This window comes from Scleropages formosus, chromosome 24 (assembly GCF_900964775.1).
Source record: "Scleropages formosus chromosome 24, fSclFor1.1, whole genome shotgun sequence".
Classification (NCBI taxonomy): Eukaryota; Metazoa; Chordata; class Actinopteri; order Osteoglossiformes; family Osteoglossidae; genus Scleropages; species Scleropages formosus.
In genome coordinates this window covers 14,790,487-14,807,720 of record NC_041829.1, presented here as the reverse complement: position 1 = coordinate 14,807,720, position 17,234 = coordinate 14,790,487, and the positions used below count along the sequence as shown (strand labels likewise).

The window sequence follows — 17,234 nt, the reverse complement described above, 5'->3', positions numbered from 1 at the left end:
CTTTTCTCCAAAGTGACTTCCAAGGAACTCTATGTAGTGTTATCAGCCCACACACCTTATTCACCAAGGCCACTTACACTGCTAAATACACTACTTACAATGGGTCGCTCATCCATACATAGTGGAACAAACTCTCTCTGTCACTCACACACTATATATGTGCTCTGTGATCAATTATTTTGTACTTTGAGAGGCCCTCATCACATATTTTGTTAGTCTCTGTGCAACAGAGAACACCGAGGAGCAGCCGCTCATAGTGAAATGGGATAAACTATTTAGACATACACACATTCAAATTTACGCATTTACACACACACTCTCAGGTTACGAGTCATACCATGTTCCATACTGAATGAAATGTTTTTATTGAGCTTGTGTTGATGTATTGTCTGAAGATAAAATAGTAAAATGTAAACATCTTGGTGCTTTTTAAGCCAATTAGTGAAACGGAAAATTGTGGAGAATATGTCATTTATAATAATGTTTTACAGCACTTTTATTGTGTAAACTTTTTCCACGTTGCTGATTCCCTCCCTTGCCAGATTTCTGGTGGCTGTTATATCAGACTTGTTGAAGTGTTAATATTCCCATTGCAGCACTGCGTCTTTACTGTTTAAGTGCTGAGGTTGGCAAAAGCTTGGATGACGCTCACCAGTCCAGTCTACTGGGGTCCAGCGGCATGCCGAAAAGTAGCCCAGGCCTGCTTATACAGAGCTTTAAAGGGACAAGTTAGCAAAAATTATACATCTCACAGCTTGCCGCGGGTTCCTCGCCATTTGGAATTGGACGCATCAGTCACTATGTGACACAAAATTCAGTCTTGTTGTTACTCTTGTTTAAAACTGATAGACTTTTTTCATGGCTTCACACATGGGACAGGGGGAGAAATGCCTCGGAACACATACGTGCACATGTATGCACATTTTTACGCCAGTCTCTTGCATAAGCTGCATTTTATATTAAGCTTCAAAAAATTTTCCAGTGAAAGACTTCTGGGGTTTAGAGTTTCATTATTTGGTATACTGGAGAGTAGTTGCATTATACTCTCCTGGTATTGTGCAGCAATTATACTGACAAAGGTTCTGTGCAGCCTGAGTTATTAAAGCTACACACCTTGCAGTTATTAAGCTACATTTGGCTGGTCTCTCTGGTCATGGCAGGTTTGTTATTGGAAATTCACTGATGCCAAGCAATTCCCACGTGTTGCTTGTATGACAGGATGAGATCAGCCCAGTGGAGAACGCTATGGAGACTATGCAGCTGACCAATGAGAAGATTAACAACATGGTGCAGAGGCATCTGAATGATGCAAACCTTCCCATCAACCCCTTGTCTATGCTGCTAAATGGCATTGTGGATCCAGCTGTCATGGGTGGCCTTACCAACTATGAGAAGGTAGTGTACTTTCGTGCAGCTCCTACACAAAGACTTGAAATGTTCTTCTGCATGGACAGGGAAATAATGCCACACTACAGTTATCCAAATAATTAAGACTCTCAGGTAGTTCACCTTTACCTTTGCTTCTCCTAGGAGAATCTGTTGGTTAAATATAAGGAGCAGTTCTGTTCCTGTGAAGGATAGTGATTATCTGAAATATTTAGTATGGTTTTTGTTTTTGATTGTGGTTTTATTGTTTGTTTGCATTACGATCATAGCACCTCAGTCCTTCAGGACAGTTAAATATTACAGAACTGGGCAATACACAAAGATGTTACAGACAAGAAAGAATAAATAGTAAGAAATGAGAAAGTAAGTAAAAAGAATAAGTAAATTATGCCCAGTGATTTTTCCAAATGACACACACTCAAAACACGAGACGACACACAACGTATATTGTATTGTCCTGTATGTGGCACACCCACATTTTCCACCAAGAATATTGCACAACTACTACACTTTTTGTTCTGACCTGCATAAATGTTATTGTGGCCTAAACTGCACTTGCCTGAGTACTGCTGTCTTGGTTGAGCAACCTAGTTGATTCAGGAATGAAAGAATTCTTAAACATGTTGAGTCTGCACTGTGGGACTCTATACCGTCTGTTTAAGGGCATGACCACTCACATTCACTGTGCAGCACATGTCAGGAGTTGGAAGAGATGCTGTATGCAAGTCTTGTCATGCTCTTCTGGTAAGCTGCCAGATGGCACTGCGCAAGAGGATGCCCCACAACTTTTGAGCAAATTTGGAGTGCTTTGAATAACGTGGTTTTTAGTTTCACACACAAATAGACACCAAGTGGTAGCGTAGTACTACATGACACTCTGAACTACTGATGTGGAAAAACAAAAATAAAATCTCATTGCTGGCCTCAAAGGATCTTAACCTGCGGAGGAAGTATATGCATTGCTGTACCATTGCTTACTACAGATATACTCGCAATGTGGGCTCCATAAAATAACATTGGTATGTGTTATACACACTACAAGATTCCTCCTCTGGTGATTCAATCAAAGTTGATTTTGCTATTTTAACACTCTAACATTGCATATTATTTCAGTAGTCTGTACTACAGGTAAAAACTGCTACTGTTTTCAGAGAGAGGACTCTGCTTCAACAGCAATCTCCAGCTCTGGACTTTGGTCATTTCGCGTAGTGAAATTTCTCTTGTCCATCGCTTTGATTGCGGGAATATGGGTTGTGCTCAGTCTTCTGTAAATATTACTCATACCGGAGGAAGCCTTAGGGAAGCATGAAGAAAAAGCATTGGCTGGTTTTGTTTCCACATAATTCTACTGATGCGTGTCAGCCTTATATAGATGCTTCCACTACACAAGAGAATGGAAAGAGGATGGAAATGTTCAAGGAGCCAGTGATTCCTCATGTTTTTCTGCTTTCTCAACAGGCATTCTTCACTGAGAAGTACATCCATGAGCACCTAGAGGACCAGGAGAAGATTGAGAAGCTGAAGGACCTTATTGCCTGGCAGGTAAATGAATAGACAGCTGGTGATCATGGTGGATAACAGTGATTATTCTGTCAGTAGTCTCACAGCAGGTCTGTAGGTCCATCAGTGAAACTGAGGTTATCCCTGGCAATATAACATTGTCTGATATTCTGTGTTTGTTACAAGAACATGATAGCTTGTGCGTATTTTTATGCAAGACACAATAATCCATTCATCCAATTTCAATAACTGCTTGTCCTGAGCAGAGTCATGGTGATCTGGAACCTATCCCAGAAACACTGGGCGTAAGGCTAGTGGGGTACACCCTGGATGAGTCGTCAGTCCATTGCAGCGTAGCCACTCTCACACACAGTCACTCACCCATTCACACACTAAGGGCAGTTTAGAGTCACTGTTTCATCTGACCTGCATGTATTCAGTCTGTGGGAGGAAGCCCACGCAGACATGAGAATATGCAAACTGCACACAACATTCTGTTGCACCGCCCACGTGTGACAGAACAGTGGTGCTGTGCCACAGAGGTTTTTTTTTTTTTTAATGTAAAAATTTTTTAAGCAATAATATACGTATATTACGCTGATGTTCCATTGTTGTTTAGGAACCAAAAGCACAGTGCTTTAAATCCCGGGATTGGCCCTGTTGTTGCAACTTTGAGAAAGCTATTTAACCATAAATTGCTCCTGAAAACACGTAAGAGCTTGGCCAGTAAGTGAAGTTGAAAACTGTAAGCTGTGTATCTCAATTTCGACAAAAACATCTCTGAAGCCCCATTGTACTGTAATGTTTATGTTCCCCTTGCAACAGTTCTTGACTGCGATTGTGTTTTTCTGCCTGTCACTTTAAACTCACCTAATGAACAGAGAGATGGACAGATAAAGTGTGTTGAAACTACTTTTTGTGTGTAAAATGTTAGTTGTAAATTTGTACTCTGAAAACGGGACCTGCTGCCCATTTCTTTGTGCCATTTATTTGAATTCCACTTAACAGATTATTTTAGCCCATAGTGCCTCTTGTGTATGTGCTGTGTGTTCCTTCCTCACAGTAAGACAGTTAGTTCAGCAGCAAGGAGAGTTTGTAATGGGACGTCTTGACCTTTGGACGGTAAGCACAAATGTGGGGAAAAATTAAGCTGCTTGTGTCACATGTGAGAGTATCATGAGGCTATATGATGCTGCTTTGGAATTCCTCCAGCCAAGCCTGGGTACAGCCTCAGTTAGAGCAATGCATTTTATTTTTGATTTTCATGGCTGGTGCTTTAGCCCCTCTGCAGCTGATCATCAGTATGACCAACAGCTAGTCATTGGTGTGATGTGTTTGTCCTCAGTCCTGCTACTTCTCGGCTTAAGTGGCGTATCCACAGTATTAAATCTTGCACACTTTCGCCCAGTGCTGAGCTCCAGGCTGGACTTTCGACTGATGTTATCAAGGCACCAGATAGTGAGACAAGATTCGCTCTTGGTTTCTCTGTTTATTTTCCCCTGTTTAACAAACAAGTAAGCTTTGCGCAATTTGCAGTTTTCCTTCCGGTTAAATTTGTTTTTTTGGTAGCAGAACAGTAAGAACTGCATTTGTATTGCCAATTAATGGAAATGTAAACAAGGTGCTGCTTGCTGTCCCGCTGTCCTCTGACAAATAATTCAGTGGTGGACAAAAAGATGAGGTCTGAAGGAGTTCACATCCTCCTGGGTTTGTGCCATTGTGGTAATAACAGTAGGGTAGTGCCTGAGAAGTAGCATCACTAAAGCTGTGAATAGGGAGGAATTCCAGTGAGGTTGTGCCAGTTGATTAATGCCTAATAAAGTGAGCTGAGAGAGTTCAGGCTGTTTAGTTTCTCAGCTACATCACTTTTCTGTCTTGGTCTTTGAGTCTAATTTTTATGGTCTTTTACGTTTATTTTACTTCTGAACTTTTGACCAGGCCTTAAATTAGTAGTATTTAGTTAGTTTTACTGACAGTTAGTATGCTCTGAAAACTGCTGTTTCCTAAAAACATTTAGTTGTTTAGAAGTGCAGACATAGTGGAGGAGAATGTTCCCCTCGGCACCTCTAGTGAATCATCCAGTGAGGAAACCTTTGTCTAATTTGAACTGTATGGTGTGAACACACTAATCATCCTGGTCTCTGTATCTTGGAACGTCTACATCGTGTTTAACATCCTTTCCCCCCACATTAGCGTGCCCCAGTACAGTCCGAGTAAAGCCAATGAGTAACAGAAAGTAACGACCTTTTGCCCTTTTTGTCAGTTGTGACAAACAGAAAATGAAAAACACCTCTGCTTCACTCATGTTTTGAGGGGTTTGAACAGGAGTAAGACCCACTCCCCTCATTCTGTGTTGCAGCGGGAGGGAGCGAGGTTTCGTCAGCGGTGCGAGTCCGCCAATCTGCCACACGAGCATGACAGAGCCAAGGGGACTTTTTAAAGACACACGCAAGGAGAGACGTCTGTTTGAAATGGAAACAGCTGTCGCGTTCACAGCACCGCTCTCTCTCTCGTTAACGCAAGTCCATTTGAACGAGTACATGGGAAGGGATAGAGGACCGCCAGACTGCACGCAGTCAAGGGCGCGTTTTCATTCGTGATGAAGAAGGAGGAAAATCGTGATGTAAAAACTGAGGTATGGTAATGGATAACCCACAGCTCCTTTCCCTCTGCTGATACCCCAGCGGCATTCCCCTGTCAGCATGAATCATATGCCCTACGCACACTCAGGGAAGAAAGGACATACACAGTTCACATCCTTTCCTTTAAAGAAGTGAGTCGTGCATGACAGGGAATCATGCATGCGTGTGTGCACGTCCTATAGTTATACATACATACACATCGTATGTTCTCCGAGGCACTTGCATGTGCTCACTTTCTCTCATGGAAAACACAGAAAATTCAAGAATGTCCTGCTGTGCTCTTGTTTTCTAATCTGTTTAATGGTGCTTTCATAATCCCAGTGGTCTGAATAGATGACAGGCATTCAGAGACACATGTTCTTAAATGCATGTGCAGACACATATGTGCCCCTACATTCACCTTACATTGTTGAGTTAGTGGCTGAAAGGCTGCTGCATGTGCTAAGTACATCCTTTCTTAATATTTCAGTAGCTGTACTCATTCCACTTTTGTGCTGTGGACCACTTAGAGTGGTGTTCTAAAGAAGCTGTGAACATTTGAGCCTCTTAATTCAATTTGAGTCTATTGCTGTGACACAGCTATACAATAGATCCTTTGGATGGGTAGATATGAACTGCTTTAAAGAAGCTATTAAAAGAATAACGTGAGGATCGATTGGTCTTATATTGATTTGCTATACCTTTCAGAACCATGGAAAGCGACAGGACTTTCAGAGATAATTTTGAACCCCAGGATCATTATTGATATCGCAGTTTCATGAGGCAGTTTGGAAGAAGTTACAATTAAGATAGCTGAGATTACTGGATATATATATATATATATATATACACTGTATATGTATTCCCCATAGGAATTTTTTTTTATTATGTAACTGAGCAGAATCTTCCTTTTTACAGTTTAGTGAGAGCCTGCATTACTTTCTCCAAGAGTCAAATCGAGAGCAGTTTTTCCCTCATTAGGACATTGCATTAAATGTTTCTGTATAACCAGTGTGAGGGCCACAATGCCATATGTGCCTCATATTTTATCCAATATCAGTCTCTTGTTCATACACTAATAAAAATGTGGCTATTAGAATTCTTGGTATTTAACCAGGCTGTTTATCTTCAGACCAGGGGAAGGTAGGTGCAATTTTAAATTAATCAGAAGCATAGTTTTAAGTGGCAGGTAATCAGCTGATGGAATCGTGCATCATTTTTGCACACTTAAGCACACGCATCACGTCAGTGTTTTTAACGTTTGAAGTGAGGAGAGCTCTGTTCTTGCCTTGAATTGCATCATTTAGAGGTGTGTGAAACACTGGCCTTTGATAGTGGGTTGTGATCATGCCGTCTGGCTCACCTCTCCTCTTGTCGGCCGCTTCTCCAGACAGCTGGTGTGGGTGGGTGAGGTGGTTGGAAAACACTCACAGAAATCCACAGTGGTTGTTCCACTGCTTCTCGCTTTGGTCTCCATTTCCTCTCCTTCTGCTCTCATCTTGGGACAGGCGTATAATCCCTGCTGTGCTTTACTGCAAAGAATTTGACAATTAGCTGGACTGAAGAATGATGTGTCTGTTTGTGGAGGAGCTCTCTTAGGAAAAGTAAAAATCAGCTGATGTTACAGAGAGGCTTTGCATGCAGGGTGGAATGTAAGCGTGGCACCAGTGCACAGCCTGTCCACAAGTCACTAGCAATAAAATGAAAACTGGTACAAATAAGTGGGTATTATGATTATGATCAACAATGAATATTGTCTTGAATTTCATAGCCTTTCTGTTGGTTTCTGTCGGTTTTGACTCAGCTGGTTGCTATGGGCAACAGTTCAGAGACTTTGGTAACAATCAAAGCCCCTCTGCTTTATTTTAGTATTGGTTATGTTTTGAGCACTGCCTTTCAGGCGTAAATAACAGTAGTCATATTGAGAATATCTCTTGGTTGCTGCCTCGCTCCTTTAAATGCAAGACTGCTAATTAGCCTCAGTCCTCTGCTTCTCTGCTGTGTTTTTGTGAAAGCAAGATCACAGGCTTATAGCCATCGAGACATTCAAGTGAACAGTTGAGTTCCTCTGTTGTACAGAGCATTCATGGATATCAGCACAGCCACTGAATTGTGTAAGTGGTGCCTTGATATGAAACTCTTTTTCTGCAAATAGCAGTTGCACCAAGGGCAGCGTGGTCGTGGAGCAGGTAACACCGGTGCGTCATGAGTCCTGGTTTGTGGGCTTGAACATGTATTTGAATCCAGCTCAGGCTGTGTGCAGTTTACATGTACTCCTTATGTTTGTATGGCTTTCCTCCCAAAGACATGTGTTTCACTTGAATTACTGACTATAAATTGTCTGTAGTGTATGTGTTACTGAATGTGAAGTTCCATCCACAGTATACCACCATGTTTCATTCCACCCCACAATGACAGTGCAGTAGACCAGCTGCTATTGATAATGGATGGATAGACCATTGCATAGTTTCCCATGTTTCCTTCTGTGGAGCAGGCATTGTGTATTTCTTCACCTTGAATGAACAGTTCTCTAAAGAGACACAAAGACATGGTGTGTATTTTGACAGTGTTCCTAATGTAAAGCATGGCAGACAGGTCAGCCACTGCACTGAGACTGTGGCCAATGAAGGTCCAGGCATAGTGGATTTGAAATTTTGAAAGCAAATTCTTTGTTAAATACAGAAGGTCATTTACTCAAGCACATACATTGGAACACATGCATATTGGAACATAAGTCTTATCCTATAAATGGTGAATGTTGGAACATGAGATTGGTATATTAGACAGTCTATGAGCGCTTGAATTCAGAAGATGCACTGAAATGGTCATTTCTAAATCGCTGTTTCCACTGTGCACATAGAAATAAGGGCTCTCTCATCACAGTGCTCCTGAAATCCCATGTTGCACAAGCTCCTGATGGAAACAGGGCTTTCATGGTAATAATGCCAGTTCTACAAAAAAAAAATCCCCAGATGCTCTGTCCGGGGCTGTTTAATTGAACGCAATGTTAAAACATTTCGAATTCATTACACAGCAGATTCCACAAATGACATTACATGAGTCACACACTGCGGGGAAGTCTATTTTTATTTGTGTTCTGCTCATGCATTTCTAAATGTTTGCAGGAGTCTAGCAACTGGCCCCTTGCTGCATTTCAGTTGTACACTGTTTTGATGTGAACACCTATCACTGTGATAACTGATCATTTACAGCTTAGAACAGCTGGAGCCATTAGTCTTTGTGAGAACTCTGGTGATCTGTAGGTGGATTAGTGAAGGTTTGTTTTACATTTTCAATGCCCCTCCAACCTGTCAGTGTGTCTGTCCCAGCGTTCTAACTCTCTCTATCCCCAGTTTTGGGTTCACTTGTGTCCTTGCCTTCTGAATCTATGGTAGGGCTATTCCACTCAGATTCTGGGGCTGAATCTAGGATATGAATGTTTCACCTGGTCAGTCAACCAGCAGTTCATTATTTACATCTGAGTGTATAAATTTAAAAATTCAGGGCAAATATCCAAATAACTTGCTTTTGGTAACTACATCAGTACTAAGGAGTGGGGCTTCAATCAGCAACCTTCATATTAAGAGTCCAACTGATCCAAGCTACCTCCTGCTCTACTGATCCAGTAAAGGGCCAGCAGGTGGCACAGTGGTTAGAGCTGCTGTAACAAATAAAGACTTCACTGTAGTACCTTTGATGAAGGAACTTACCCTGAATTTAAACAGTACAAAAGGTCAAACTTTAAAATGTTCACATCGTTGTAAATGTCTAACTATACAAACCTAATGCGTTGCAGTTGTGAGAAAGAAAGTTTGAAACCATTGGAATTGTCTTTGTTTCTGCATGAATGTCTCATAAAATGTGATCCCGATGTTGATCTTAGCAATAGCAAAGAGTTATTCACAAACACACATTTTATATTTCTATCTTTATTGGAAAATCATTTAAAGAATCAGGGTCATTGCTTGAAAAATGTTTGCAAACCTCTAGAATAATATCTTGAAAAGAAGGTAATCGGACTCAGGTGTTAGTCAATTCAGGTGTACATTTTTCCTGTATTGCTGTGTAAAATCCAAATAGTTCTGGTTGCCTGCTGTACACAACAGAAATGTAGATATTTCCAAAAGGTTCAGAAACTTTTTTCACAACTGTGTCATTTTGGAGAAAAGCATCAGCAAAATAATAAAATGAACAAGTAACAAAAATTCCTTTGTGAGGCCCACTGATGCAATTCTGCAGGACTCAGTCCTTCACAACTCTGAGCTGAAGAGTCCCAGTTTGTGGCAACATGTGTAAATGACCCTCGCGCTCCAAAACTTGCATTGATGTATTCACCTCTTAATATAAAAATAACGTACCATTTCGGTTCCCCTGCTGTCTCCCTTCATCCTGTCCTCAATTTATGAGGTAGTTCTTGGTTCCATGGTTTCCCCCGAGAAAGAGGGTTCATTGTGTAAGTGGTCACATCACTACAGTAGATCCAGAAGTCAGCAGCACCACATCATACAGAGGCCCAGCGAGAAGCTCCTTTGCAGTGTCCTTTCTGCTCTGCACTGCTTTCCGTGCAGCATTTTGCAAGACAGAATCCCAAGTCTCAGTCCCCCAGGCCTCCAGGTGGGCCATTCTTCATCCACACATTTCTATCACACATTCCTGTCACGGCCTACTCTATTGATTGACCCACAAATGTTTCCATCTGGCATAGAAAAACATTACATTTGAGTGGAGGCCCATATTATAGTGCTGAGGCAGCACTTTCTCATGACTTGTACATTGTATGGAGTCTTCCCCTCTTCAGTCTGAAATGTGGATAAATTGTGTTGTCACAAGTTTAAGGTTTGATTCATATTTTGTTTTGTTCTCTGTCTTGATAGAAGGTTTTTACAATATCGTCGTTGGAGAGGCTGAAGACAGATGTTAATGGTGTTCTGGTGTGTGTCATGCTCAGATCCCGTACTTGGCAGAAGGCGTGCGCATCCACGGGGAGAAGGTGACAGAGGCGCTGCGACCTTTCCATGAGCGCCTGGAGGCCTGCTTCAAGCAGCTGCGTGAGAGAGTGGAGAAGCAGTATGGTGTGAGGACTCTGGTGAGAACCCCTATCCCTCACCCCACAGCAATCATGAAACCAAAAAAATATCCAGGTTCCAGAAAGCAAGTTAGTGTAATGTGTTCTTGTGAGTGTCATGGAGGCACATTTGTACTTTCCAAGCAGACAGGAATTACAGCAGTACTCACAGAGCACAGCTCTTGATTAGCTACATCACAGAATTTATTCTCTCTATTTAGGAGGTCACCATTTGTCATCTCTCCATTATTTATGTCTGTGTGTGATGTCTGGTTCTGCTGAAAATGCTATAAAGGTGCTTAAACGTGCCCAAAGGTTTAAAACGTTGTTAGGAGTGTTTGTGGTTTTTCATCAGTGTCGCTCTTTCATTCGGTGTATTTCAGTTTCACAGAACAGAATTGTGTGGAAAAAGTGCTCCTCACCACTCTGATCTCTTCTCTTACTTTGACCCCCTAGTCTATTCTCAGTTTTCCTCCTCTGTGTTTCCCCAGCCGGCGGCAGAGGAGCGCCGGGGCTCACGGCCTCGCTCCATGGTGCGCTCTTTCACCATGCCGTCCTCACAGAGACCCCTCTCTGTGGCTTCTGTTGCCTCCGTAGCCTCCATCTCCTCTGACAACTCTCCGTCCAGGCCAGGCTCTGACGGGTCAGTAAAAGCAGCGAGCAAGAGATGGAATTACACATTTGGTGCCCTGCTCTGGTACTGTGGTGAACCAGGGTGTGATTTAGCTCCACCCCTAACGAGTTGCTCATTTTGCTGTTCCAGTTTTGCCCTGGAGCCGCTGTTGCCAAAGAAGCTACACTGTAAATCCCAGGATAAGCTGGACCGCGAGGAGCCTGACAGGGACAGGAAGGACAAGAAGAAGGACAAGAGGCACAGCAAGCATCAGGAGGCCTTCGACAAGGAGCTGAAGGCCAGCGACAACCCTTCCCAACCCCCAGAGGCAGTCATTCTGTCCGAGACGGTGAGTGAGCTCTGGATATGAATATCTGGTGACTATCTGTTCTTCTTGGCCAGAGTGAAGGCGCTAATGAAGCGACGTGGGCAGCATATGTGGTCAATGTGAGGAAGAGAAAACATGGGCCTTATATTTACATATGTTTACTCATTTAGCTGATGCTTTTCTCCAAAGCAACTTACGATGTTAAGCTACTTTACAATTATTTAGCCATTTATACAGCTAGGTCATTTTACTGGCACAATTTAGGGTAAGTACCTTGCTTGAGGGTACTGCAGCTGGAGGTGGAATTCGAGTCTGCAACGTCTAGGCCCAAAGGCAGCAGTTCTAACCACTACACTACCAGCTACCCATGACTTTTCAGTGGACACAGACAAAGCAAAGATGGACAACAGTCACCTTCACTAAAGTGGCCATTTGTGGTGGTTTAATGTGACTGGGAGCAGGAGCTACTATATCATAGCTTAGTTTTAGAGGGCACTTGCAAATGTGACCATAGTACAGAGACTACTGCTGTGTTCCTCCTGCCCCACACATTCACACGATGGAGCAGGGGGCACCGCAGGTAGCGGGTGTCGATGGGAGAAGACGGACCCAGGGTCACAGCATGCAGAGCACTGTCCTTGTTTCCCTGCTTTAGGTGTGTTGCTTTTCTTTCCTCCTCTGCAATCAAGCTTCTGTGTGGGATTCTGTTTACTTTCCAGAGGACACACACTTCACAGCTTCATAGAAGTACTGTTTGTTCTTTTAAATGAGCGTTGATAAAGCCTGTACAATTAACCCGCCCTGCGTGTTTTTATCTGTGCTCTTCTGCTTGCAGAGTAGATGGATACTTGCTGTGTGCTCTGTGCTCTCGATGGGTTTCGCTGCATGCTCTCTCTCTCTCTCTCTCTCTCTCTCTCTCTCTCTCACACACACACACACCTACCTCAACAGTATATGAATTACTGTGCAAACATCTAGGGGGCCCTTTTTTTAATGTGCTGGCACTTCTTCATACAGCACTGCTACACTGGGGTTCCTTTCTCTATTAACTGCATGTACATTTTAAGCTTGGCAACGTTCTGTAAATTCTCTAGTTCTACACCTTTTTTGAGTTGTATTCAGTAAAATACCCACTGCCCAACCCCTTTCTCCAACTGATTACGTGAAAATTAATGCCTAACATTTTCTGAGGGAATTTGTGAACACATCTCTGCTTATAATATTCTTCAAACAAGAAATGGAGGTGAACAGTCTATCGTATAGCTGTCAGTATGTTGATGAGTTTGGATTTGTTTTATTCTTAATCCAGATTATTTTAATCACAACAATAACATTATAATTTTGTAATAACCGGTGCTAAATTTGAGACTTCAGTTATCTACCAAGAGCATAGTGTTTTGTTACTTTTTAAAACACGGAAAGCTGAATTTGGTTTATTTTCACATCCAAAAGCATTTGATTTCTCAGTCCTGGGAAACGGAAAAAAGTACACCTTTTTATAGCTTTTGTAGCTTGCTGTAGTTGATGCAAATAGGGCAAGATTTTAATATTGTATGTATGAATGTGATGCAGTTGCTTAATTCCCAAAAGTGAGTGAAGGGTGCCTTTTGATAGTGAAATGTGAGACAAAAACAACTGAGATTCATAGGACTGCCCGTTGTTTACCTTATACAAGTTGTGTACAATCGTACTTACACATGTGGCTTCAAATTGTAGTAGTGTGAAAGTTGAGTACTTTGCCTATGGTGTTACAATCTCATGTTTTTAGAAGACAACTCCATTCTTTTCAGTCGTTTGATGATGAGAATTTTGAGGTCTGAGTTCTGGCTGTTATTACCTCCTCTTTCTGTTCAGTTGTAGAAGCTCGTTTGCTTGTGTCACGGCTTGCTGTTTACAGTAAAACCCAGTCTTGTGTTCTCATGTGTGACAAGTGGTCATGTGTCATGTTCTGAAAGTGCCATTCATCCATCTATCTTCATCCTCCCCACAGATCAGCCCCCTCAGGCCTCAGAGACCAAAGAGTCAGGTGATCCCCATACTGGGGGCAGAACGGCGGCCCACTGTGTCCCCAGGATCTTCTCCAGCGCCCCCACCTGTCACTCCACGAGCCAAGCTGGGCTTTAGCCTCCTGATGGGCTCAAGTAAGTAGACGGCCCTTTACAGCACCCACTTCCTCACCTCCCTCCTCAGCTAGCAGCAGCAAACTATGCAGGAGACTGGTAAATGAAAGTATTTAGGCCGCGCTCAGCTTGATTGCAAAAGTGCTAATTACCGCTTCTGATTAAATATTGCATGGAGACTGAATTTAGAGCAGAATTTAGATCTGCGAACACATTCCATTGTTGTCTGCAATTATACTTTATCCTCAAAGATTTTTGGTTTTAACAGTTCCTCCTGGCTACGTTACACTGAAATTTCATCAGCACTGGCTGAACTTTGCATTTATCTGTATGTGAGCAGGTGTTCGTGAAGGATAATCACTCCCCAGTGTAACTGGAATAATTGAAACATCCGAAACGTAACGATGTGTGTGTTGGACACTTTTGTTGAGCGGTGATGTATGTTGCCTGTTGCCTTTCATCCACAGATCTGGAGCTGAATGGGACGGCCTGCTCTGAGAAGGGAGAGACCCCGCCCCCTCTCCCGGTCAAAGGCACCATGGCTGACTACGGCAATGTCGATAATCAGGACTTGGCCAGTCCCACCACACCGCCCCCTCCACCGCCGCATCAGAGGGTACGTGCTCTAATTAGGTCTGGAGTGGCTCTTTAAACATTCTCACTGGATGATCAAAGGCATGGGAGGCCGAGTCTAGTTTTGGAAAGGAGGGAATCCGTGTCAGTCAGACCCTGTGAGGCCAAAAGAGGCAGGCCGATGTGCCATTATTTATTTAGCCGCGGTGCAGCAAATCGGAGGTTTTCCTGATTAATGTTGTGATTACTTTACCTTCTGCATTTATCAGCGGCTTCCTGTTGTTAATCAGCATCAGGGCCTGTCGCAGGGAGGAAGAATGCTGACTCCCTTGTGCGCCACCCTGCTGGTGCACTAACCAATCTTATTTATCCTCCGTCACTGGTGACAGGCAGGCGGGAAAACAGAGGTGGGAAGCGGTGTGAAACCAACAGTGATTCAGTGGGTACTGACGACATGACGTCCTTCTGAAGAGTTTTACAGGCTGACAGAAGAATCCCCCAAGCGATCAGTGTCCTGCCCTGCTTGCTTGAGGGCTTCCTATTTACAGTCTTGCGTTTTTTTCTGAGTCTGAGATGTCTGTGACATTATTACATGGGCATGAAACCCATGGGGGAGGGAGAAAATGTGGTTAAATTCCTTTATATGTGATTAATGAAAGGGGGTGCGGTGGCGCAGTGGGTTGGACCGCAGTCCTGCTGTCCAGTGGGTTTGGGGTTCAAGTCCCGCTTGGGGTACCTTGCGACGGACTGGCGTCCCGTCCTGGGTGTGTCCCCTTCCCCCTCCGGCCTTACGCCCTGTGTTGCCGGGTAGGCTCCGGTTCCCCGTGACCCTGTAAGGGACAAGCGGTTCTGATAATGTGTGTGTGTGTGTGTGTGTGATTAATGAAATTTACTACTTCATCTTTTTTTGTGCTTTATACTTGTAAAACTGTTGCTACCCGCTTGTGATACTACGGAGCTGTTTTTGCTTATTGTTTTTTCCAAACTTTTCACACTTTTACCTGTGACTGCTTTGCAAGAGAGGCCGACAACCTGCTGAGAAGCACAGTGTGCTAAAACTGCACACAGATCAGGGACAACACAGCAGAGTAGATCAGAGACATGGGAGATACAGGGATAAGGATGCCTCGCCCTTTGGTGGGTCTACAGTGCTCTCTATGCTCTCCATTTATGCACTGAAAGCTTTTCTGGGCTCAATTCTGATGTTGAAGACAACACTGTGGCAGAAAGCAATTTACAGGCACCAGCCAGCGTTATAAATGAAACCTGCTGACTTAAATGTCTCCACAATTCAGTTTTACAATTTTCTGGGTTCCTGTCTGTGTCTCAAGACGGATGGCATCTTATGACTGAACCCAAATGACTTTGCAGAACAGAAAACAGCGGGGATGGATATGTTCAGTGCCTCAAAGTCTTTGTTTGTTTTTTCCATTTCATGTAGCATCTGCCCCCTCCGCTGCCCAGCAAGACCCCCCCTCCACCCCCTCCGAAGGCCACGAGGAAGCAGACATCTGTCGATTCAGGAATTGTACAGTGAGAAAAAGATGGCAAAAGAAATCAGTGACCTTCCCCCAAAAGTGAAGATGTGGATTTTTTCATCCCGCAGTTCCTGTCACATGACCCTCTTTCACTCCTTCGACAAGATGAATACCTCATTCAGGCCTACTTAACCTGTTCCTCTTGTGCCTTTTTTGTTTTGTTTTTCTTTTCAGTACGGTAGGGGAACTTAGTGGTTGCACACAGACTGTTAGCAAAGGCAGCGGCCAATGTATGACCAACACCATGCCCACTGTGGGCCACACAGCTTTTACGTACTAAACGGGATATGGCTGGGCCTTTCACAGATGGAACACAAAAAAGTGACTCTTACAGAGCAGTTTTCGAAGCTGAGCAACTGATTTGCTGTTGATTAAATTTCTTCTGAATAATGATTGTCAAGCTGACTCCTCCTGCCTCAAATGGCCCTTCCAATCCCTGCGTTGTACAGATGTTTGTATATATGATTTTAAGACTTTTGGGGATTTTTGAGAAGCAAATTTTAAACATGACTCTTTTTGTATTAGCAAAGTATTAGAATAACTTGCAAATGCATTGGAAAAAAGGGCCTCCAGGATATGAAATCACAGGGACTGTAAAGAAAATTAAGTACCTTAGTTTTGCATCTTAATAAATAGCCTGGAAATAATGGGTTTTTGAGTGTATCCAACTAACTTCATATTATCTCTGTAAAGGATTTTATAATAGAAAGCTGTAACCTTAAACTTTCGTAATTCTGACTGTTCCAAATTCACTACTGACTTCCAAATAAACTGAAATCTTGGGTATTTTTTAAAGAAAGGTTTTTAGCTTTTTATATTATCTTTTATCTACTACCAACATTATCTGTTCTGATTATCTTTTCAGACATATATGATCACAGCCTAAAATCTTTGTGCTGATATGGGATGAATTTCAGAGTGTGATTTCTCTGACTTTTCAAAGCGTACAGCAGATGCTTAATTTTGCTATTAACTTTTTCTGGGAGAGTGAAATGAAACATAAAAGAAAAGTTGGCTTTATTAGTATGATTGTGGCGATGTTCTTTTCTCTTCATCTGGAAAGGACCCCAAACCAGCTTCTCAGTTGCACTGAAAGTCACACTGTGCACCACTCTTGTCTGAATTTGTCAAGTATGTCTTGTCTGTTTTTAGTCCCTAAGTGCAAATGTTACACAGACACCAGCTTTGCTTTCACCAGTGAATCTCTTCCTATTACTGAAAGTGAATAATATATAAGTAATATATAATGAAAGTGAGTGTATATATAAGTACACTCTTCCACCCTGTTTCATCAGTGCTTGTCCTTTTCCACACAAAATAGCAAAGCAGAACTGTGACTCCACACTAGGCAATGACATTCTTAACAACTCACTTTGGAACCATCACTGTGAGGATGTAACTTTCTCAACCTTGTAGAGATCTCTGCTTCTCTTTGTTTCTCTTTTTTGCTTTTTCATTTGAACCAAAGGGTGTACTCCTTTCGAGTCATG

General features: G+C 42.7%; 1 protein-coding gene across 2 annotated transcripts in view; it reads left to right on the top strand.

Moving 5' to 3' along the window:
- dock1 (dedicator of cytokinesis 1) overlaps window positions 1-16,721 on the top strand; it is a 178,365-nt gene extending 161,644 nt beyond the window's left edge. For both annotated transcript variants that reach the window (XM_018761113.2, XM_018761112.2), the window contains exons 45-52: window positions 1,219-1,395; window positions 2,845-2,928; window positions 10,456-10,593; window positions 11,064-11,215; window positions 11,336-11,534; window positions 13,504-13,654; window positions 14,101-14,249; window positions 15,648-16,721. In XM_018761113.2, coding sequence (XP_018616629.1) covers window positions 1,219-1,395; window positions 2,845-2,928; window positions 10,456-10,593; window positions 11,064-11,215; window positions 11,336-11,534; window positions 13,504-13,654; window positions 14,101-14,249; window positions 15,648-15,743 — 1,146 coding nt within the window. In that variant the 3' untranslated portion in view covers window positions 15,744-16,721. The remainder of the gene's footprint in view (window positions 1-1,218; window positions 1,396-2,844; window positions 2,929-10,455; window positions 10,594-11,063; window positions 11,216-11,335; window positions 11,535-13,503; window positions 13,655-14,100; window positions 14,250-15,647) is intronic.
- Window positions 16,722-17,234: the final 513 nt, after the last annotated feature.